The sequence below is a fragment of the Ceratotherium simum genome, unplaced genomic scaffold (assembly GCF_057802395.1).
Source record: "Ceratotherium simum simum isolate JZ-2026a unplaced genomic scaffold, ASM5780239v1 HiC_scaffold_43, whole genome shotgun sequence".
Taxonomy (NCBI): domain Eukaryota; kingdom Metazoa; phylum Chordata; class Mammalia; order Perissodactyla; family Rhinocerotidae; genus Ceratotherium; species Ceratotherium simum.
Genome location: NW_028261259.1, coordinates 6,973,021 through 6,997,328, shown reverse-complemented (window position 1 = coordinate 6,997,328; position 24,308 = coordinate 6,973,021). Strand labels below are relative to the sequence as shown.

Sequence of the window (24,308 nt, the reverse complement as noted above, 5' to 3'; positions counted from 1 at the left end):
ATTTTAACTACTCATCTTAAATAATTCATTGCTCTTGTGAATGGAATAATTATTTACATGTTTAAACTAATTCTTGCTCATGTAACAGTATTTTTCATGTTTCATATAGGAATCTAGCTTCCTTATACATTACTGCACTTATTTACCAATTCTAAATTTTATAAGTTATGTCCCACTAAAATAATAGATTTTCTCTTCTTCTCTAATATTATTTACCTCTTATTCTTTTGATTCTCATTTTTTTATGACTGTGCTCTTCATTGCCACACTGAATCACAAGTGTTTGCCAGGAGCATTTTCCTCTTCTTAAGTTTAGCGTAAACATCAGATAAATTTCTTGTCAGGGCAGAGCAGACATCTAAGGGAGAAAAAGTAAAAACGTGAAGGGGAATCATTTCTGCCTGGAAATCAACAGACTTGCTTCTCTTGGCTGTTTGGAGCTGGAGATCTTATGACAATGTGGCCAGCTGAGAATCAGAGGATCTTTCTCTAGTCCCAGGAATTAGTCTTGGTCAAATCTCTCAACATCTTTAGACCTCAGTTTCTTCACCTGTAACATGAAGAGTTGGACGAGTCTTTTTGAGTTCTGAAATCCAGTGACAACAAGATACCCTTCACCCACATGCACTTGACAAAGACCAGAGAGAATTTTTAGTTGTCTTCTTCTGCATCAACATTATTATCCATATCACCCCTTAAAGACATATCAAATGTCTACTTTCGCATGACACTGATAAAACAGGTTCCATACCAAATCGCTGTTTGTTGGGATAACAAATCTATAGTTAATTGTTTAGAGATGGGCCCTTTCAGAAACAGCAATCAATGGGCCAAAAAGTCTTGCTTTATGTTAGAGCAAGGCTGTGGAAACACTCCCTAATACACCAGAATGCTTAAGTACTTAGAAAGTATGAAATAAATGGGAGCCTGGTATCCATGGTTACGAGCTAATAATGATAAGATTTTTAAAATTTTGTTAATGATGCCATTTGCCTGCTATGGGGCTGTTCTGTGCTGAGTAAAGAGCAGATGTATTCAAGGCCACTTTCATTCCTTTAATAAATATTTACTCAGTGCCTACCACTTGATGCACCATAGCAGTGATCTACCCTAAGAGCATTTATAGTCTAGTAGGGTGACACAGACCATAAACAAAAAGAGAATCTTGAGGTGATCAATAAAGTTACATACACGTCAATCTTTTTTCATTCTGGACTATTATTCACCCTTTCCCTTCTTTGACTCTTTACCAGAAGTCTAAGCATGGACTTCAAACCCAGAAAGCATGGGTCCCAAGTTTCTTCTCGCAACACCCCTGTTTCAAAGACATAGTGTTTATCATCTGAGAGTATGTCTCTTTAAGACTAAGTTCCTAGGAATCAGCATTATTTCATCACTTTCTTGAGAGGACCCATGATATTATGAAGGGGAAAAAAAATATCATATGGGATTTATACTTGAAATGATGTTTCCACTCTAATTGTGTTATTTAATGTGGTGTGATTTTGGGGAAAGTCAGTTACTCCTTCAGAGACAGTGGTAATATTACCCTGAAAAGCATTCTATAGAGATTAAATGAAACAAAGTATGAGAAACTGCTTTGTAAATTGCAAAGCAATCAATTTCAGCTCATTTTTTCTAATAATATTCTCATTTATCCAATCCTTTTTCACTCTAACAAACCTGCCTAGACTTTTATCATTTATTCAACAATAATAATGGGTCAAAATGGTTGAATATTAGAAATTTCATATGGTTCAAATTAATTAATAGGCCATCAGAATCTTTAATTTGGTTATAATTACAGTTAAATTTTTCATGATGCCTTATCATGTGCCAGGCACTTTCTAGGCATCTGACATATATTCACTCATTTAATCCTCACAACAATGCCATGGAGACAATACTATTACCCTCTATTGTATGGATGAGGAACATTAGAGGTTATATAATTGACCAAGGTCACACAGCTGGTACCCAGGCAGTCCACCTCCAAAATCTCTTTTAGGGGTCCATTAGAGGTTGTGGTGCTTACATTGTAAAAGGCTCACCCTGGTTCCTGGTTGGTGAATGGATCAGAGGGGACTAAGGAAGAAAGCACATGGCTACTGAAATGATCCAGGCAAGCAATTTTGAATACAGAATTTCCTTCCTTTTTAAGGCTGAATAATATTCCATTGTATAGATGCCCCAGATTTTCTTCATCCTTTCACCCATGGGTGCACAATTAGGCAGTTTCCACCTCTTGGTTATTGTGAATAATATTGCAGTGCATTTTGTCAAATGATTTCCTGGCACTAAGTGAGTTTGAAAAAATTCTTATACACGTTAGTTACTGTAATGAATTACCTTTCTAAATGTCTAAAGTTTAAATATTTGTCATTCTACAGAAATACCTTGCCTAATCATGATTTCTGTCATCAGTTCATGAATGATCTAAGATTTTTGTACAAAAAATTGTTATAATGTTTTTTTTTGCATGTATTCAGGAACCTTGCATAATATGGGTAGTCCCTGATTCTTGATTTTTAGTAGAGTTCTCTAGTAAGCCTTTGGGATAGGAAGCATCTTCGTAGATGTGAGGCAGACAGCAGAAAAATAATGACGTGATTGTTATATTTAATTATATCGAAAGAAAACTGTAGTTTTGCTAAATTGTTTTTACACAGCCATTGCTTATTTGTAAGAGTGACACATATCATTTTATTAATGAAAATTCAATAAACAATTTTAACATAAAACAATATCTATTGAGAACTTATATGAAAATTTTAGCAATATGCTGTCACCAATTTCCTCATCTGCAAAATGGAGATAGATAATACCATCTTCCTTATGGGTTGCTGTGAAAATACTCAAGAGTAATGTACGTAAAATGCTTATCACCATGTCTGTGGGAAAGTGATGCCCCATTCATTTTTCCACTGGGATGATGACAGCTTTTTTTACGCTTGAAGTCTGTAGTTTTCAAAATATGTTCTACTGTTGTAAAGTGAATCCTTTTTACAAATTCTTTGTAGAGTTAGATTATCCCTTTGGAATACAAATTCAGGCTCCCCTGTGTGTGCGTGTGTGTGTATGTATACGCACATCTCTCAAATAATACTCCAAGCCTTATAATGAATAGCTACCTTCCCCACTCTTGACTCTGGTCCCAAAAACAACTTCTTTAAATTTCTGGTTTAAAATCTATATTTCTATATTAGCTACTCATACAGCTTTTTCATTTTTCAGCTTTTGACTATTTATAGTTTATTTCTTCTCTGAAAAAATCAGCACGAAGCGTTCTTACATATGTTAAAAACATAATTCCCCTTACCCAATATAACTATTTAATGAATTAGGATAAATCAAAATTCAATGTCTACTGTTTTATGACATCAGTGTTACCATTTTATAGCATATGAATCTTATCCAGAGATGTGCTACGTCAGATAGTATGAATACATTATCTTTCTCACTTTTTCCTTTGACTTTTTAAATGGTAAAATTCTCTTGTTTCTTTGTTGTCTTCCTATGGATTCATCACTGGTTCAGCTCCTTCCACCAGAAAATTAAATCTCTTCTCATTAACTTCTGATGCATGAGACAATTCATGGTCTCCAGGTTTTGCTTGCGGACATCCCTCTTGGGCTTGAACGTATACACAGTCCCACATATACACAGTATGTCTGGAAGGATAGAGGAGGAAAGAATGTTTATCTCTGTGCAAAAGTACCGGGAGACAGTGGTAGAGTGAGAATATTAGAAGTTTTCCTATACGTACACCTACGACATAGGCCTCCCTCCCCCCAGATTTTTAAAATTAAAATAGCGTTATATCCTTATCTACTGGCTTGGAACAGCAAGTTGTAGAGAAATGTGAATATATGATCCAATTTTTTAATGAAATTAAAAACAGGAAACGCACAAAAAATTTAGAATTCTAAATATGGGCACATCATTCTATGAGGTTGTGTAAAGGTGGGGAAAGGAATGAAGAACAGCTGTTCAACATCCAGCTATCTGTACAGTCTAGGGGTCCACAGAAAGCCTCGACTCCAGCCTCGGCCCTGGAGCTGATTTCCTCCCCCTGTGAAGTCGGCCTGAATTATTCTAGCCACACATCCGCCTCTTCCTGCCCCTGGAACTGGTCTCAACCCACAATGTTCGGGCCTGCCTCCGCCCACAGCCTGGTCCCGGCTCAGTGCCCTGCCTGCACCCTTGTTCCCGCCCATAGAACTGCCTTCCAGGCCTGCTGTCACTCACAGCCTTGTCCCTTTCCACAGCCTGCCCCTAGAACTGCTTCCTGCACACAGCCCCGCCCCTAGATTTTGTCCCTGTCCCTGATGCTGACCCAGCCCGCTTTCCAGCTTCTCACTCACTCTAGAAACTAGACACCTCCCCCGAGGCTGGGGTGCATGGCCTCGGCCCGCCCGCTGCCTCAACCCGCAGCCCCCAAACGTTCGTCCTCCTTGAACGCCCGCCCGAGACCGGAACCGGAAGCGCGGGCGGCACCGTGGACGGAGCGGGCATTTTGCGCAGTGTCTTCCGTCTTCTCGGCGCGGACCGCATTCCTGTGGACGTTCGCCCTCAGAGGCGGGGCTCGGTCAGCGGCGGGCGGTCCCGGCTCCAGTCACGGTCCAGGGAGGGGCCTGGGCCGTGGGCAGCCCCGTCAGGGCTCAGCGTCTCTCCGTCCCCCCGCAGCCCCGTTTCCCCCCGGGCTGTTCGCTCAGGGCCCCCGAGGCTGCTGTTCCTCCTGGCTCCGGGCGCCGCCTTCCCCTCCTCAGAGTCCCCGTCACCGTCCTCCGTGTGATTTTGTCTCCAGGGGGCTTTAGGCGCTTCTGGAGGCGATGTTTGGGTCGTTACAAATGGGGCGCTCCTGGCATCTAGGAGGGGAGGCAGGGATGCTGCTCAGCATCCTCCAGGGCCCAGGACGGCCTGACACAGAATTGCCCGGCCCCAAATGTCAGTTGTGCCAATGTTGGGAAACCTGCTCCAGGGCCTGAAAATCTCCGGAGCCCTGAATGAAGTGTGGAAATTGTTGACAAGTCAGTGAGTCACTTACAAGGTCCCTAAATGACAAGCTTGTTTAAAGGGTCCAGAGTCACCAAAAAGTCTCTGTCCAGCCAAGTGAGTTGAGCGACTCAAGTGTACACAGCACGAAGCTGCTTTCTCCCATCACGGGGAGCAGCAGGTGGCTGGATAGGAATCGGGAAAATCCAGCCACAGCCAACAGTTACAGTTAAACCAGTAAATACAAAAAAAAATAAAAGTGAATGGGGTTGCCTTTCCATCCAACACCCTATAAAAGGGCTCAAAAGCTTGTTTGCTCTCTTTTTCCCCCCTCAGACACGAAAAGCATCCTTGGAGCTCAAATTTCAGGTGAAACCAGGCTCAGGGTCCACCTGTCCTTGCTGATCCATGCATTTCTGTGTGACCAGGTGAGTACACTGTGGACATGGTACCAACAGGTTCCGGCAGCCTCTGCTGTGCAAAAGACCTGCTAGTGAGCTTTCCTGGGCTCGGGTTGTCACCACCTGGAGTCACTGAGAGTGAAGGTATCTTGAGAAAAATTATTGATATTTGATGGATGGAAAGATGGAAAGCTGTCTGTAGTTTTGTGTGGTAAATATTTCAGTAAGTACAGTTATATGAAAATAAAAACACATGAAACAAACCTAAATAACTGCAAATGTGCATTATAGTAGAAAATATAGATTTACTTGCATTGCATAATACTCAAAAGTCAGGATTTATATATAATATAAATACAGAAATGTTTTGCGTGTGTATGTAGTATTAGAAGACATCCGATGAAATATTAGCAGCGATACTCAGCAACATTCCTTAGATCCATTCAATTTGATTTCTAAAGTCCTATAAATCCTCCACATAAATTTGAAATAAAGGAGCATTCAGGGAAAAAGATGATTTTAACTTCTTTGTATTAATAACAAATTTAAAATTGAATTTGGCAGTAGCCAGATTTATTTTCAGCATTTTTTTCTTTATGACATTTCAAATCATTTGGAGGAGTACTAAGCAACACTGTAGATTGAAGGGAAGGGCGCTAGTCTCCAAAAAGACTGTCCTCTCCACCTTGCCTTCTAAAGGGAATTAATTTTGTTTCTTGAAACATTTCTGAAATAATGGTCTGGTGATTCACGTTGCAGATAATCTTGTTAAGTAATTTTGTATTTAGTTGTTGGCTTCTACTAATTGTCTGTGTATGTGTGTGTGCCTTTTTCATTCTGGCTTTCCTGTGATGTTCTTGAGGGGAATGTGTGCTTGTCATACAATAGATAGTCTCTGAGTGTATAATTTATGGTGACCAACCATCCTCGTTTATTCAGGACAGTGGGGTTTTCCAGGACACAGGAAGTTTAGTGTTCAAACCAGGGCAGTCCTAGACAAACCGGGTTGGTTCCTCATCTCATGAGCCAGGCCCTGGGACACATGCATGGGGACCTGGAGAACCAGAGAGACCTTGTCCCACCTCCATGGAATTTACATTGTATTTGGGAATTTGGATTTTGAAAAGTTAATGATGAGAGTGATGTGGGAGTTTGGCACAAGGGGAATCAACATGAGGGGGCAGAGAAGCCCTCTTGAGAAGGACTGATATTTAGCTTGAGAGCTGGAGTTGGGACTGGATTTAGCTGGTAGGAGGGTTAGACTGGAGTGAGGGTGTGGGAGTGTGTTCAAGAGAGCGTTTCAGGCAGAGGGACCGCATGAGGACACCCCTGAAGCAGAGAGCCTGGTGTGTCCATGAACTGAGAAGAAGGATGGCTGAGCCGAGTCAACACAGGGGGAGGGGTGTGAGCCACACTGGCGAGGGGGGGACAGGCAGGACCAGATCAGGGGTGACTTGGGACTCTGTTCTAAGACCAGTGGGAACACTCTGGAGAGATGACAGTAGAAGGATGATGTGATTAGCGTTTGGTCTAAACATGTGGGTTAAAATGGACTTCATGGTTATGAATGAAGACTTAATAGGCAAGATGGGAGGTGCTGGGAATAAGATTAGGAATAAGATGATTTTTCCCTACGCGTGAGTGATGGCTGTGGAGTAGGAAAGAAGTAGAAAGAAAAGACCATAGAGTGTAGAACCGAGAGAACATAACGGTACTTTCTTGCCTGCATGTGTCAGATGGCACAGGGCAATGACTGTTCTCGCTGCTTTCTGTGCAGACCTGCAGGTCCCCCCTCACCCAGGTCTGTGTGTTCACCCCTCTTTTCCACTCACAGGTCCCCCCTCCACATCCTAAAAGAAGTCAGGCCTTAATTGTGAGGGGGTTGTCTCACATGGGAGACCTAGGAGAGCCCCTGCAGACATCAGAGCAGCCCCTTCAGCATCTCGATCACCTTCCTCCCTTCCCCTCTCTCACTTTCCACACCCAGAATGACCCCTGCTCAGTATTCCACATCCCTATGATCTTCCTCCCCCAGGCTTGAGAAGAGTGGGGTAGCCACTGGGGTGCACATCATCTGCACCTTCCACTCTGACCCCCGCAGGTCCCTGGCTGGACAGAGAGTGACTCTACTGGGAGCTGAGCCATGAGACTCAGCGTGTCACCCACCTGGGCTCCTTCACCCTGGACTGGGACAGCCTCTATGTCAGTGGTGAGGGGCTGTGCTACAGCCACGCTGTCTCTCCCAGTCTGAGTTCTGTGTTCCCTCCGTTGCTCTAAAGTGAGCTATGATCCATCTCTCTATCCTCCTGGTCTGGGTTCAGTCTTCTCATCACTGTTTGATCACTGGGTCCAGCCACCTTCCATCTCATTGCCTTCCCCCTGAACACCCCTCCACTCGTCCCCTCTGCTTTTCCCTCTGCTTTTCCCGCAAAGGTCCCTATATCCTTCCTCTCCCTTAATGTTTTATGCTCACCCCAACTCATGCTCAGCTCCTCTCGCCTTCTCTCCACAGGTTACACCTATGGAGACGTGGCCCCGACTACCACCAGTGAGTATTCCTGGCCCTGATTTCCTGTGTCCCGTCTGCATTTGGAGTTTGGGAGTACTTGTTCTCCTTCACCTGCTGTCCTTGGTGAGGGAAGGACCTGGAAGGGCCCTAATTCATCCCTTCTCTCCCTCCCGGGTTCTGGTGGAGAGTCCCAGCCCAGTGTCAGAAAGCCTTAGACACAGACATGTTCTCCACCACATTCTGACCCCACATGGTTTTCACTTTAATTCTCCTAAAGCCCTGCCCTTGGTCCTCCTTTTCCAGGTATCCCATCCATCTGCCCCTTTTTCTGCCTATCTGTCTCTCCTCCGAGTTCTGTCACTCTTGTTCACCTATCTCTCTCTCTTGGGCTCCTCTCATCCACAGGCTTGCTTATCCCTCTACTCACACAGTCACCCGTCCCGTCACTCTCATTTATGCTTCACCTGTGAATGGTGGTTCTGAGACAACCAGTGCTTTAGCCCCTGTGAGCCTGGGGGCTCCTCCCACTCTGTCCCTCCCTGATGACAGACTTATCCACAGCTCCCGAGCCGGCCAACACGTCCCTGCATACTTGATCATCACTTGTGCCACCAGAAGCCACCACAGGTATCTGGGCCTCCCTTTTCCTTCCAAGAGAAGCTCTCTGGCCCCACTCCCCATGAGCCAGGTGTGATCCAGGAGCTGGGAAGCCAGGGTGTGAAATTATGGTTTTAGGGCAATCATGCTGATCACAAAGATTATACCAACCACTCAGTCTAAGGCCAGCCCTCAGAGAGCCCTTAGTCTTGTGAAATTAATACACCATTATAATACAATGTGGGATAATTCGGGGAGAGGCACCTGGCATAATTTGGAGGGGAGGGGCTTGCTAGAGAAAGTTTCACCAGAATGAATTCTTTAAGAATGAGTAGGGGTGACCCTGGCAAATAGAGGATGAAGGGTTTTCCTGGCAGAGAGGATTCCATGAGCAAAGGCTCCGACCAGAAACAACATGCCCTATGGGGAGAATTGAAACCAATTTGGGTTGCATGAAGCATAATGTTTAACCCGCAGTAGATGGATAAAATGATACTGAAAGGTCAGCAGGAGACAGATTGAGTAGAGCCTTGAGTGCCAGGTCAAGATGTTTGAACTAAACACTGAAGGCCAAAGGGAGCCATGGGTGGTACTAGAGCAGTGGGGCCCTAGTGAGGTATTCATTTCAGAAAGATACTTCAAATAGTCCATGTAGAACCCCCTTTAGACAGAGCATCCAGTGAGCCTGCTGGGGTGTTGGTCCGGGTGAAGGAAGTTAAGACCTGAGCTAGGACAGGGATGGAAAGAGGGAGTGAGGACCAGTGTGCAAGGTGAATGGGTGTTACTGGGAGGGAGGAGGAGCTGAGCAGATATGCTGGTTCTGACTTGGGTGACCACACGAATGGGTGGTGGTGCCACTGAGACAGAAGACGAGAGATTATAATGAGTGCAGGACTCTGGTCTGGTCTCAAGCCAGCTTTGAGAGATGGACATCGCTCTCCCTCTCGTCTTGCAGCTTTGGGGCACAACCTCAAGACCCTCACAGTCAACGTCACCATCTCCACCCTCCGGTATTCATCAGACATGAGCAATGGCTAGGCCACCTTCAACTTCACTGAGAGGGTCTTATAGAGCCTGGTGAGACCCTGGTCCCAGCAGCTCCTGGTGGGTTAAATCCCACACAGCCCCTCCCCCAACCCCTGTCCCTCCTGCTCCTCCTCCTCCTTCCTCCCCATCTGGATCATTGTTCAAGAAGAGCAGCCTGGGCCCCTTCTACTCAAGTTTCAGACTGGTCTCACTCACGTGAGACCCTCCCCTGAGCATTTGCCCCTAATGACCACTTTTGTGACCACCCCTCTCTGTCTTCCCACTGTCCTCCCATTTCCTCCTTCCAGTTCTGGCCCCCATCCCCAGAGGTTTCAGGAACTCTCTCTAGAATCCCCACATCCCTCTCTCCCCAGGCCTGAGAAGGATGGGGCAGCCACCAGTGTGGACGCTGTCTGCACCCACCACCCTGACCCCGTGGGCCACCCTGCCTCTGTGCTGGGAGCTGAGTGTCTCCACCTGTTTCTCTTCCTCTTGGTGGCTCCAGGCTCTGCAGCCCAGTGTTTATCTATCAAGAGAGCACCAGCTACATTTCCGCATCGTCAGGTGGAAATTCAGCAACTCGGAGCCCACATGCTCGGAGTACACTGCCCTGCTGAGAGACCCCCATGACCAGATGGGGTCTCCCTCTCCCGTCTCTCCTTGCCCTGAGGGCACCGTCATTCCTCCATCTGACTTACATCTGTTATGTGATTGTTTCAACCCTTCACTTTCCCTTCATGTCTGGGTTCTCTCAGTGTCCAGAGGTGATGTCCTAGCTGCCTTCCCCATTTCTCACATGGGTAAACTGAAGCTCAGAAAGGGGAGTATTGTGTCTAAGGTCACACAGTGAGTTAGGGGCAGAGCCAGGATTTGAAGTCAGGTCTCCCTTGCCCCAAGGTCTGTGATCTTTCACTGGCTCCAGTGGCCCCCTGCGTCCCCAGGAGACCTCCATCTCACCCACTCTCCCTTGCGTTTGTTCTAGGTCACCAAGCTCTACAAAGGCAGCCAGCTATAAGACATATTCATCTCCTGCCTTGTCACCGACTTGATGTAGGTTGAGGAGACTGGAAGGATTGGCTGAGCTTGTGGCTGATGACTCTGAGCTCCCGTGACACATCATTGATCTGGAAGTCACTTACATCGTGCCCATTCTGCCCCACAGCTCTGTCAGCTAATCCTAACATCCCCTTCCATAGGTTTTCGGGGGATGAGAAAAGCATTAACATTTGGTGCCACCAACCTCCAGCATCCTGCTCCTCCTCCTCTTCTGGAGACTTTCAGCAAATATCAGCAGTCTAACTGTGCTCTCCAATAGTGGAGCCGCTAACCACATGGGGCAATTTAAATTTTTTATACACCTATTAGGATAGGATTCACATATTGTGTGTGGAGAGGAGTGTATTTTTTAGGTTTTTCTATATACAATATATTCTCATCTGCAAAACAAATAGTTTTACCTCTTCCCTTCAAATCTGGGTTTCTTTTATTCCTTTTTCTTGCCTAATTGCCCTCATTAGAACCACTACTATCTGTGATTAACACACGAGATATGCAAAGACATCATTGTCTTGTCCCTGGTCTTACGGGGAAATTTTCAGTCTTTCACCATTGAATATGGTGTTAGCCATGGGTTTTTCATCGATGCTATTTATAGGTTGAGAAAGTTTTTTTTTTATTTCTAATTGGTTGAGTGTTTGTTTTTTTAGACATGAAGAGCATTGTATTTTGTGAAATTCTTTTCTGTATATGTGGTCGAGATTGCGTTGTATTGGCCCTTATTCTATTGATATTGTGTAATACATAGTCAAGTTTTCAGATATTAAGCCAACCCTTCAACTAGAGGTGAGAGATTAAGATGGTCTCGTCTTTCCTGGGCGTGCCACAGCTCTGAGCACTTGTGGCCTTCTAGATGTCCGCAAATACACTGGAGCTTTTCAAAGCCCCCTGTGGACATCTCATTCTCCCAATTTTTTTTCTAAGTTTTTGGCTCACCTCTTGCCTGCCTCAGCTGGTATCACTCCCTCAGGCAACTACAATAGAAAACAATTAGCCCTGAATATTTTTAGCAAGTGCCCTGGGGACAGACTTTCCTCCCTGGGCAAGCTCTGAGTCAAGTAACGTCAAGCCCTGAACATGGGGCTTTTTCGGGAAGCTGCCAGGAAGATCAGCTAGTGACAGTTCGATGGGGATGGGTCTTTTCAGAGCTCCAAACCCATTATGGCTGCTTGGCTGCTGGTTGTCTCAGCTACCATGGTTCTGAGACTGAGGGTTTTCAAAGTTATGGAGGATATTGTGAGAGTAGGATGGGAATAGTGCAAGTTATAATGCCACAAAATTTGCTCCCGTTATCAAGATTCCACCATGTTTCATCACTAAACCCTTCTCAGATTCTTACAAGCTGTTGATTAATTTCTAGACTTCTGAAAAGTTGATTTTGACCATTTTTACCAGTGTTCTCATTGTTTTTATGCATTTGCAGAAGTCCTTTCTCAAATGTTTCAAAAATGTTCTCCCTGTGGTTATTTATTTATAAATTAATTACTTTAAATGAAATTATGTGAGAAATTCAGTTCCTCACTCACACACACTAGCCACATTTTAAGTGCTTGATAAGAACCTGGGGCCAATAATGAGTGTATTTAGTAGTGCAGACAAATGTTTACATTATTGCAGAAAGTTATCTTGGACAGGACACAGAAGCAGGGAATCTAGAATCACGGTAGAATTCTAGACACACTTGTTCATCCCTTGTGCCCTTCCAGGTCTGTCCCCCACAGTAACCACACTGGAGTGGACTCCCTGTGTACCTTGCCGCCTTGGCACAGAGACTGGACAGAGTTGCCATCTAGGAGGAATTCCTGCGGCTGACCCAGAATGGACCCAGCTGCAGAACTTGACTCTGGACAGGAAGATTGTCCTTGGGGATGGTAAGGGACCCTGGTCATTGGGAAAGGAAGTGAGGACTTTCTGGGGACTCTGGATGCCTGGGGCTGAGAGAGCATTGAACTTTCTCAGGCTGGCAGGAGGTGGCATAGTCCCCCAGTCTTTACCAACCATAGAGAGAGAAAAAAGGACACCAGTGTAATATAGGAGGTCGTCACATTCTCCTAGACAGCTCTGTGACCTCAAGCTAGTCACCTCCCCTCTCTGGACTTTTGTTTCCTTATCACTGCGCTGAAAGCCACTGGGCCAGATGGTCAGTGAGGGCCTATAGCTGTGTGTGATTCAGACTTACAGGTGTGGGTGTCATGTGGTTTCTGATCCACAGGCTATAGTTTGCCAAGTCCCGTTCTATTTTTTTTTGTACTTGCTTTAATTTCCTTTATTTTTTATTTATTTTTTTTAATTTTTTGTTTATTGCAGTAACATTGGTTTACAACATTGTAAAATTTCACGTGTACATCATTGTACTTCTATTTCTGCATAGATTACATCATGTTCACCACCAAAATACTAATTACAACCCATCACCACACACGTACCGAATTATCCCTTTCACCCTACTCCCACCCCCCTTCCCCTCTGCTAACCACCAATCCAATCTCTGTCCCTATGTTTTTGTTTATTGTTGTTATTATCTAGTACTTAATGAAGGAAATCATACGGTATTTGACCTTATCCCTCTGACTTATTTCACTTTGCATTATACCCTCAATGTCCATCCATGTTGTCACAAAAGGCTGGATTTCATCGTTTCTTATGGCTGAGTAGTATTCCATTGTGTATACATACCACAGCTTCTTTATCCATTCGTCCCTTGATGGGCACTTAGGTTGCTTCCAAGTCTTGGCTATTGTGAATAGTGCTGCAATGAACACAGGGGTGCATGTACCTTTGCAAATTGGTGTTTTCAAGTTCTTTGGATAAATACCCAGCAGTGGAATAGCTGGATCATATGGTACTTCTATCCTTGATTTTTTGAGGAATCTCCATACTGTTTTCCATAGTGGCTGGACCAGTTTGCACTCCCACCAGCAGTGTATGAGAGTTCCCTTCTCTCCACATCCTCTCCAACACATGCTGTTTCCTGTCTTGTTAATTATAGCCATTCTGACGGGCGTGAGGTGATATCTCATTGTAATTTTGATTTGCATTTCCCTGATAGTTAGTGATTTTGAACATCTTTTCATGTGTCTGTTGGCCATCTGTATATCTTCTTTGGAGAAATGTCTGTTCAGGTCTTTTGCCCATTTTTTAATTGGGTTGGTAGTTTTTTTGTTGTTGAGATGCGTGAGTTCTTTATATATTTTTGAGATTAAGCCCTTATCAGATGTATGGTTTGCAAATATCTTCTCCCAATTGTTAGGTTGTCTTTTCGTTTTGTTGATGGTTTCCTTTGCTGTGCAGAAGCTTTTTAGTTTGATGTAGTCCCATTTGTTTATTTTTTCTATTGTTTCTCTTGCCCGGTCAGATCTGGTGTTTGAAAAGATGTTGCTAAGACCCATGTCGAAGAGCGTACTGCCTATGTTTTCTTCTAGAAGTTTCATAGTTTCAGGTCTTACATTCAAGTCTTTAATCCATTTGGAGTTAATTTTTGTGTATGGTGTAAGGTAAGGGTCTACTTTCATTTTTTTGCATGTGGCTATCCAGTTTTCCCAACACCATTTGTTGAAGAGACTTTCTTTTCTCCATTGTATGTTCTTGGCTCTTTTGTCAAAGATTAGCTGTCCATAGACGTGTGGGTTTATTTCTGGGCTTTCGATTCTATTCCATTGATCTTTGTGTCTGTTTTTGTGCCAGTACCATGCTGTTTTGGTTACTATAGCTTTGTAGTATATTTTGAAATCAGGGAGTGTGATACCTCCAGCTTTGTTCTTTTTTCTCAGGATTCCTTTAGCTATTCGGGGTCTTTTGTTGTTCCATATAAATTTTAGGATTCTTTATTCTATTTCTGTGAAAAATGTTGTTGGAACTTTGATAGGGATTGCATTGAATCTATAGATGGCTTTAGGAAGTATGGACATCTTAACTATGTTAATTCTTCCAATCCAAGAGCACGGAATATCTTTCCATTTCTTTGTGTCTTCTTCAATTTCTTTCAGAAATGTTTTATAGTTTTCGGTATACAGATCTTTCACCTCTTTGGTTAAGTTTATTCCTAGGTATTTTATTCTTTTTGTTGCAATTGTAAATGGGATGGTATTCTTAATTTCTCTTTCTGCTACTTCGTTGTTAGTGTACAGAAATGCAACTGATTTTTGTGTGTTGATTTTGTATCCTGTAACTTTACCATATTCGTTTATTACTTCTAAAAGTTTTCTGATGGATTCTTTAGGGTTTTCTATATATAAAATCATGTCATCTGCAAATAGTGACAGTTTCACTTCTTCCTTTCCAATTTGGATCCCTTTTATTTCTTTCTCTTGCCTGATTGCTGTGGCTAGGACTTCCAATACTATGTTAAATAGGAGTGGTGACAGTGGGCATCCTTGTCTGGTTCCTGTTCTTAGAGGGATGGCTTTCAGTTTTTCACCATTGAGGATGATATTAGCTGTTGGTTTCTCATATATGGTCTTTATTATGTTGAGGTACTTTCCTTCTATACCCATTTTATTCAGAGTTTTTATCATAAATGGATGCTGTATCTTGTCAAATGCTTTCTCTGCATCTATTGAGATCATCATGTGATTTTTGTTCTTCATTTTATTAATGTGGTGTATTACGTTGATTAATTTGCGAATGTTAAACCATCCCTGCATACCTGGAATAAATCCCACTTGATCATGGTGTATAATCTTTTTAACGTATTGTTGTATGCGATTTGCTAGTATTTTGTTGAGGATTTTCGCATCGATGTTCATCAGTGATATTGGCCTGTAATTTTCTTTTTTTGTGTTGTCCTTGTCTGGCTTTGGTATCAGGGTAATGTTGGCTTCGTAGAATGAGTTAGGGAGCTTCCCCCCCTCCTCAATTTTTTGGAAGAGTTTGAGAAGGATAGGTATTAATTCTTCTTTGAATGTTTGGTAGAATTCACCAGGGAAGCCGTCTGGTCCTGGACTTTTATTTTTGGGGAGGTTTTTGATTACTGTTTCGATCTCCTCACTGGTGATTGGTCTATTCAAATTCTCTACTTCTTCTTGATCCAGTTTTGGAAGGTTGTATGATTCTAAGAATTTATCCATTTCTTCCAGATTGTCAAATTGGTTGGCATATAGCTTTTCATAGTATTCTCTTATAATCTTTTGTATTTCTGAGGTGTCTGTTGTAACCTCTCCTCTTTCATTTCTGATTTTACTTATTTGTGCCTTCTCTCTTTTTTTCTTGGTGAGTCTAGCTAAAGGTTTGTCAATTTTGTTGATCTTTTCAAAGAACCAGCTCTTGGTTTTATTAATTTTTTCTATTGTTTTTTTGGTCTCTATTTCATTTATTTCTGCTCTGATTTTTATTATTTCCCTTCTTCTACTGATTTTGGGCTTTGTTTGTTCTTCTTTTTCCAGTTCCTTTAGGTGCATTGTTAGATTTTTTATTTGAGATTTTTCTTGTTTGTTGAGATAGGCCTGTATCGCTATAAACTTCCCTCTTAGAACTGCTTTTGCTGTATCCCATAAATTCTGGCATGTCGTATTGTCATTTTCATTTGGCTCCAGGTATTTTTGATTTCTTCTTTGATTTCTTCGTTAACCCAGTTGTTGTTCAGTAGCATTTTGTTTAATCTCCACGTATTTGTGGCCTTTCTGATTTTCTTCCTATAGTTGATTTCTAGTTTCATACCGTTGTGGTCAGAAAAGATGCTTGGTATTATTTCAATCTTCTTAAATTTATGGAGACTTGTTTTGTGGCATAATATGTGATCAATCCTGGAGAATGTTCCATGTGCATTTGAAAAGAACGTGTATTCTTCGGTTTTTGGATGGAATGCTATGTATATTTCTACTAGGTCCATCTGTTCTAGTGTGTTGTTTAAGGCCAATGTTTCCTTATTGATCTTCTGTTTGGATGATCTATCCGTTGGTGTAAGTGGAGTGTTAAAGTCCCCTACTATTATTGTGTTACTGTCTATTTCCGTTTTTATGTCTGTTAATAATTGCTTTATATATTTAGGTGCACCTACATTGGGTGCGTAGATATTTACAAGTGTTACATCCTCTTGTTGGATTGTTCCCTTGATCATTATGTAATGCCCTTCTTTGTCTCTTTTTACAGTTTTTGTTTTAAAGTCTATTTTGTCTGATATTAGTACTCCTACCCCAGCTTTCTTTTCATTGCCATTTGCATGGAGTATCTTTTTCCATCCCTTCACTTTCAGTTTGTGAGTGTCCTTAGGTCTGAAGTGTGTCTCTTGTATGCAGCATATATATGGGTCTTGTTTTTTTATCCAGTCAGCCACCCTATGTCTTTTAATGGGAGCATTTAGTCCATTGACGTTTAAAGTAGCTATTGATAAGTATGTACTTACTGCCATTTTTTAACTTTTTTTTTCTCCCCTCAGTGTTTTAGTATTCCTTCTCTGTTCCTTACTTCTTCTATACAGAATTGATGGTCACTTTAGTTTGACCTCTGTCTGAAAGCTGTACTCTTTAACTCCCCTCCTCCCTCCTTTTATGTTTTTAATATCATATCTAACCTCTTTCTTGTGCATTTGTATCCATTACATTCTAATCATGGAAATAGATAATTTTTCCTATTTGTGGTCTTCTCTTTTCCCCTTAAATCAGTCCTTTTAACGTTTCTTGTAGCACTGGTTTCTTGGTGACAAACTCCTTTAATTTTTGCTTATCTGGGAAAATTTTGATCTCTCCTTCCATTTTGAATGATAACCTTGCTGGGTAGAGTATTCTTGGCTGTAAGTTTTTTCCTTTTAGCACTTTAAATATATTGTGCCACTCTCTTCTAGCCTGTAAGGTTTCTGCTGAGAAGTCAGCTGATAGCCTTATGTGGTTTCCTCTGTATGTAACTTGTCTTTCTCTTGCAGCTTTTAGGATTCTCTCTTTATCTTTAATTCTGGACATTTTAGTTATGATGTGTCTTGGTGTGGGCCTCTTTGGGTTTATCTTGTTTGGGGCTCTCTGTGCTTCCTGTACCTGGATGTCTGTTTCCGTCCTTAGGTTAGGGAAGTTTTTATCTATTATTTCTTGAAATAGATTCTCTGCCCCCTTGTCTCGCTCTTCTCCCTCCCGGGACACCTATAACACGGATGTTAGTGCGCTTGATGTTGTCCCAGAGGTCCCCTAGACTGTCCTCACTCTTTTTAATTCTTTTCTCTTTTACCTGTTCACCTTGGGTAATTTCTTCTAGTCTTTCTTCCAGCTCACAGATCCGTTCTTCTGTATCCTCTACTCTGCTTTTGAGTCCCTCTAATGAATTTTTCATTTCCATTATTGTATTCTTCATTTCTGATTGGTTCTTTTTTATATCTTCCCTTTCTTTGTTGACATTCTCACTGAGTTCATCTATTCTTCTCCCCAGATCAGTGAGCATCCTTAACACTCTTAGTTTGAACTCTCTGTCGGGTAGGTTGCTCATTTCTGTTCCACTTAGTTCCTTTTCTGGGGTTTTGTCCTGTTCCCTTACTTGGAATGTACTCTTTTGCCTCCTCATTTTGCCTCTTTCCCTATGCTTGTGTCTATGTATTAGGTAGGTCAACTACGTCTCCTGCTCTTAGATAGGTGACCTTATGTTAGTGATGCCTTGGGAGGCTTCCAGTGTGCTTCCCTCAGTTCTCAATGTTCCAGGGGTGGCCCCTATGTGGGCTACGTGTGTCCTTCTACTGTGGCCTGTTAGCTCTCCCTATAGGCGCCCAGGGAGGCTGAGTTATGCTCCTGGCCAGCTGTTGTAATGCTCAGCTGCTTGTAGTTGTTGTGGGCCCTTCAGTCTCTTTATCAGGTGTGGGGCACCCCAGCACAGTTGGCTGTAAGTTCTAATACCACATTTGTGTTGCAGTATTTCTTTTAACTGAGTAGGCCCCCAGCATGGCAGGTTGTTAGGCTCAGGGCCTTACAATTGCAGTAAGCCTCTAGCCCTTTATGTCTCTTGTCAGCTCTCTGAGGATTGCAGCTGGGTGGGGCTGGCCTCAGGCACAGGAGCACCCAATTGTTTCAGGCTTTGGAAGGTGGGGCAAACCTCCTATGTGGGTCTTTGAGAAGCACAAGTCTTCTGCAGCTGACAAGCCCTGCAGCTGACAAGCCCTGCCGCCCACAGGTCCACACACACAGTCAACACAGTCCTGCCCCGTGTGAGCGCCCCGACCTGCTGAAGTGGACCCAGTCTCTCCATGGCAGGAGCCCCACACACTCCGCCACCGCCCCACACTCTCCACCTGCTCCTTGTGCACACCCTGCCCCACTCAAGTCGGCTCAGTTGCCAGGCTGCAGAGAATCCAGTTACCAATCTATGCAGGCCCACACGTTGCCTGAGGGCTTGTTGTTGGGTGGGGCTAGTCTCTAGGGTGGGCTGCCTGCCCTGGCTGATCTAGATTAAATTGGTGCTCTAGCGGGTGGAGCAGACCCTGGGCTAGCAGGCCTCAGGGAGAACTCCAATGGCGTCCGTGTCAGCATGCCCACACCGGGCCACAACAATGGCTGCCGCCAATGTCCCAGTCCCTGGAGAGGTCTCACCCCTCACTGAGATGCACTCAGGGCCTATTAGGTGAGTTTCTTGTCACCAAAGCACTGTGCACCTTTCTTTCTGGTGATTTTAGGATGCTTTCTGGAACGGGTACGTTTGTGCGAGGGCCCTTTAAGAGCCAGTTTTAGTTTCTTTGTGAACCGTGTTTTCTGGGGGTGCTCCCCAATGTTTTAGTAGCAGGCAAAGTCAGATATTATGCTGCTGGTGTCGATTGTGCTGGGTCCACAAAATGCCCACAGCGGGGGCGCTCCCGGCTCAGGACCCCGCGCCTCCAGGGAGGGTGCGTACCTGTGAGCTGCTCCCGGTGGCCGTGAAGCTGGTGGCTTGTGAAGGCGGCATTTTTCCTCTCCAGAAGGGAGCCTCTGCCTCTTCTACCTCAGTTAGGATTGTCCGTTGTTGCAGGAGTTCCTCTTATCCAGTTTTCAGTTCTGTCTCAGGGGTAATTTCTCCACAAGTAGTTGTAAATTTGCTCTGTCCATGGGAGGAGGTGAGTTCAGAGTCTGCCTACGCCGCCATCTTGACTCCTCCTTCCCAAGTCCCGTTCTAGATGAGCACCAATGCACTAAAACTTTCTGCAGTGGTGGAAGTGTTCTATATCTGTGCTCTCCAGTGCATAGTCACATGTGGCTGTTGAGTACTTGAAGGATGGTATTGTGACTGGTCTTTATTGTTACTGATTTTTAATGTTACTGAGGTACTAGATTTTTTATTTTATTTAACTAAAATTAATTTTAATTCAAAAAGAGACTTGTTGCTGCTCCATATCAGACAGCACACCTCTAAGAGTTTGTCTGGATAGAGGTACAAGTAGGGGGGCCTGCACCCCTCCCCCCATGCCCACTGAGTGCTGTGTGTCCTCCCCTCCTGGAGTTTATGTTGTAGCTGGCAATAACAAGAATAGAGAATTGAAACTTATCAATTATTTGATGTGAACAAACTCATACTTGGAGGCGGTATTCAGAGAAGACTTCCTGCAGGATATTACATTGTAGGTTAATCCTAGAAAATGAATATTAAGCAAATAGATAAAGTAGAAGGGGATGATGTGTTTCCAGGCATGGAAGAACACTTTTGAGTGGGATTTTACAAATTTAGAGAGATCCCATAGGCTTGCCAACTGTGATGACCCATTCTCCCCCTTACCGTCATAAGAAAGTCCAGCCCAAATTCAGTCCTCTGTGCCCAGAGGTATGAATTTGGTTTAATTAATTACACTTTTGTTCTGTGATAATGGTCTTAGATTTTGTAGGAAAGTGTTCTCACTTTTTAGAGATGGAAACTAAAATGAGGTGAAACATGGTGATGTCTACTTGACGTTAATATTTCATTGAAAACATGGGATGAATCAAGGGTGACAAGTGTTAATAATTTATACATTGATGAAATATTGTTTTAATTGGATGGAATATACATTGTTAAATCTAGATGATGGATGTTTATGAGACTGTTCCCTTTATTTTTCTGTGTCTAAAAAGTTTTATTAAAAAGAGTGAAACACACTCACATGCATTCTCCATTTCATTCACTTCCAGAATATTCTCCCAATAGAGATGATACCTTGACTGAGAAGCCTGGTAAACCTGCAGGAAGCCCCAGCCCATGGTAGGGGACGAGTATGTTGATGCTGTGTCTCATCGAAGAGAACCGTGCGCACAGTGTCTTGGATGATGAAGAATTTTGGCCAACCCTTTTCAAGGAGGGTTGAGGCACAGTGGGGTCACCAGGAGCCCTTGGGCTATGACAGGACGTGGCTCACCCCACCACTTGTCTCCCCAGACCTCCCCTTCTGGGCCCTTATCCTCATCTTCTTGGCAGGACTCCTGGTGCTCATCACAGGCCTGATCTGCTGTCTCCTGGTAAGCCATGACGTGTTGATTGTCTTCTTCTTATTGCGTTGTAAGAGCTCTTTATATATTATAAATACACATCCTCTTCTAGTGATATGTTTTGCAGATGTTTTCTCCCAGTCTGTGCGTGACTTGCCTTCTCCTTCACAACATGAGTCATTGGGGAAATGTAAGTGACAGTCATCATGAGAGTCCACCACACTTGAGAATGGATAAATTAAAAAAACTGACTATAGCAAGTGTTGTTGAAGATGTCAAGTCACTGAAACTCTCATCGAGTGCTGGTGAAAATAGCTTGGATGCGTCTTTAATAATTACATGCGTCTACCCTGCCATTCCTCTCCTAGGAATCCATCTAAGGGAAATAAACACATATGTCTATACACAGACTTGTGCACACATGTTGATAACAACCTATTTATAGTAGACGCAAACGGAAAACAACCCAAATGTCCATCTACTGGTGAACGGATACACAAAGTGTGGTAAATCCCCACAGTGGAATACTATTCAATCATAAAAAGAAATGAATTATTTTTTTTTAATTATTTTATTGAAATTATAAAGGGTTTTACATTGTGTAATTTTGGGTGTTCATTATTATATGTGAATATCTGTATAGACTACATCGTGCTTACCACAGTAGTCTGACTTTTATCCATACCATGCACATGTACCCCTTTAACTCTTTCACTCAACCCCCAGCCCCCTTCCCCTCTGGTAAGCACTAATCTGTTCTCTTTATCCCTGTGTATGTTTATCTTCTACATATGAGTGAAATCATGCATATTTCTTTGTCTGGCTTATTTCATTTAACATCATAGCCTCAAGGTCCATCCAAGTTGTTGCAAACAGGATGATCTTGTCTTTTTTTTCTTGCTGAGCAGTATTCCATTGTATATAATACATACCACATCTTCTTTATCCATTCATCTGTAGCAGGGCACTTGGGGTGCTTCCACGTCTTGGCTATTGTGAATAATGTCGCAGTGAACACAGGGGTGAGTAAATCTCTTTGAATTGTTGATTTCAATTTCTTTGAATAAATACCTAGTAGTGGGATAGCTGTAATGTATGGTATTTCTATTTTTAACTTTTTGAGAAATCTCCATACTGTTTTCCTTGGTGGCTGCACCAGTTTGCATTCCCACCTGCAGTGTGTGAGGGTTCTCTTTTCTCCTTATCCTCTCCAACATTTGTTATTTTTTGTCTTGGGAGTTATAGCCATTCTGACAGGTGTAAGGTGATCTCTCATTGTAGTTTTGAATGGATATCCCTAATAATTAGTGATGTTATACATCTTTTCATGTGCCTGTTGGGCTTCTGTATATCTTCTTTGGAAAAATGTCTGTTCATATCCTCTGCCCATTATTAGATAGGATTATCTTTTTTATTGTTGTTGGGTGTATGAGTTGTTTATATATTTTGGAGATTAACCCCTTGTCAGATATATGATTTGCAAATATTTTCTCTTAGTTCGTGGGTAGTCTTTTCGTTTTTTTTTTTTTGAGGAAGATCAGCCCTGAGCTAACATCTGTGCTAATCCTCCTCTTTTTTTCTGAGGAAGACCGGCTCTGAGCTAACATCTATTGCTAATCCTCTTCCTTTTTTTTCCCCAAAGTCCCAGTTGATAGTTGTAAGTCATTCTTGCACATCCTTCTAGTTGCTGTATGTGGGACATGGCCTCATCTTGGCCGGACAAGCGGTGCGTCTGTGCACGTCTGGGATCCGAACCTGGGCCACCAGTAGCAGAGCTTGCGCACTTAACCACTAAGCCACGGGCTGGCCCTGTCTTTTCGTTTTGTTCATCGTTTCCTTTGCCTTGCAGAAGCCTTTTAGTCTCATGTACTCCCATTTGTATACTTTTTCTTTTCTTTCCCTTGCCTGAGTAGACATGGTATTGGGAAGGGTGCAGCTAAGACCGATGTCAAAGACTGTACTGCGTATATTCTCTTCTAGGAGTTTTATGGTTTCAAGTGTTAGATTCAAGTCTTTTATCGATTTTGAGTTAATTTTCGTGTATGGTGGAAGATAATGATCTACTTTCATTCATTTGCATGTGGGTGTCCAGTTTTCCCAACAGCATTTATTGAAGAGACATTCTTTTCTCCGTTGTATGATATTGGCTCCTTTGTCAGATATTAACTGACCACAGATGTGTGGTTTTTTTTCTGGGTTTTCAGTTCTGCTCCATTGATCTATGGGTCTGTTTTTGTGCCAGTACCAGACCATTTTGATTACTATAGCTATGTAATATATTTTCAAGTTAGGATTGTGATGCTTCCAGCTTTGTTCTTTCTTCTCAGGATTTCTTTGGCTATTTGAGGTCTTTTGTTATTCCATATATATTTTAGGATTCTGTGTTCTGTTTCTATGAAGAATGTCATTGGGATTCTGATTGGGATTGCTTTGAATCTGTAGATTACTTTAGGTAATATGGACATTTTAACTGTGTTTATTCTTCCAATCCATGTGCATGGAATATCTTCCCATTACTTCAGGTCATCATTGATTTCTTTCAATAAAGTCTTATAGTTTTCATTGTATAGTTCTTTAACCTCTTTGGTTAAATTTATCCCTAGACACTTTTTTTTATGTTGCAATTGTAAATGGGATTGTATTCTTGAGTTCTCTTTCTGTTAGTTCATTATTAGAGTATAGAAATGCAACTGATTTTTGTAAGTTGATTTTGTACACTGTAACTTTGCTGTAGTTGTTGATTATTTCTAATAGTTTTCTGTTGGATTGTTTAGGGTTTTCTATATTTACAATCATGTCATCTGCAAACAGCAAAAGTTTCATTTCTCCCTTTCCAATTTGGATTCATTTTCTATCTCCAGCCTAATTGCTCTGGCCAAAACCTCCAGTACTATGTTGAATGGGAGTGGCGAGAGTGGGCACCTTTGTCTTCTTCCTGTTCTCAGAGGAATGGCTTTAAGTTTTTCACCATTAAGTATGATGTTGGCTGTGGGTTTGTGATATATGGCTTTTATTGTGTTGAGGTACTTTCTTTCTATATCCATTTCATTGAGAGTTTTTATCATAAATCAATTTTGGATCTTGTCAAATCCTTTCTCTGCATCTGTGGACAGGATCATGTGATTTTTATTCCTCATTTTATTAATGTGGTGTATCACATTGATTGATTTGCGGATATTGAACCATCCCTGCATCCCTGGTATAAATTCCACTTGATCATGGTATATGATACTTTTAATATATTGCTGTGTTCCATTTGGTGATATTTAGTTGAGGATTTTTGCTTCTGTGTTCATCAGCGATATTGGCCTGTAATATTCCTTCTTTTTGCTGTCCTAGGCTGCTTTTGCTTTCAGGGTGATGTTGGCCTCATAGAATGAATTAGGAAGT

At 42.5% G+C, this 24,308-nt stretch overlaps 1 protein-coding gene across 11 annotated transcripts in view; it reads left to right on the top strand.

Annotated features, from left to right (window-relative positions):
* LOC147911499 (ral guanine nucleotide dissociation stimulator-like) overlaps nt 1–24,308 on the top strand; it is a 260,781-nt gene that overhangs the window by 223,035 nt on the left and 13,438 nt on the right. For 6 of the 11 annotated variants that reach the window (XR_015550996.1, XR_015551000.1, XR_015551001.1 and 3 more), the window contains one exon: nt 20,625–20,948. Coding sequence is in view for 2 of the 11 variants with exons in the window: in XM_087428073.1 (XP_087284199.1) it covers nt 20,757–20,948 (192 nt within the window). In the remaining 9 variants the exon portion in view is untranslated. Of the gene's footprint in view, nt 1–12,305; nt 12,589–18,981; nt 19,114–20,624; nt 21,116–21,878; nt 22,040–24,308 lie in introns of those variants that run through there. The other 5 variants (XM_087428079.1, XM_087428075.1, XR_015550997.1 and 2 more) reach the window with 4 other exon arrangements.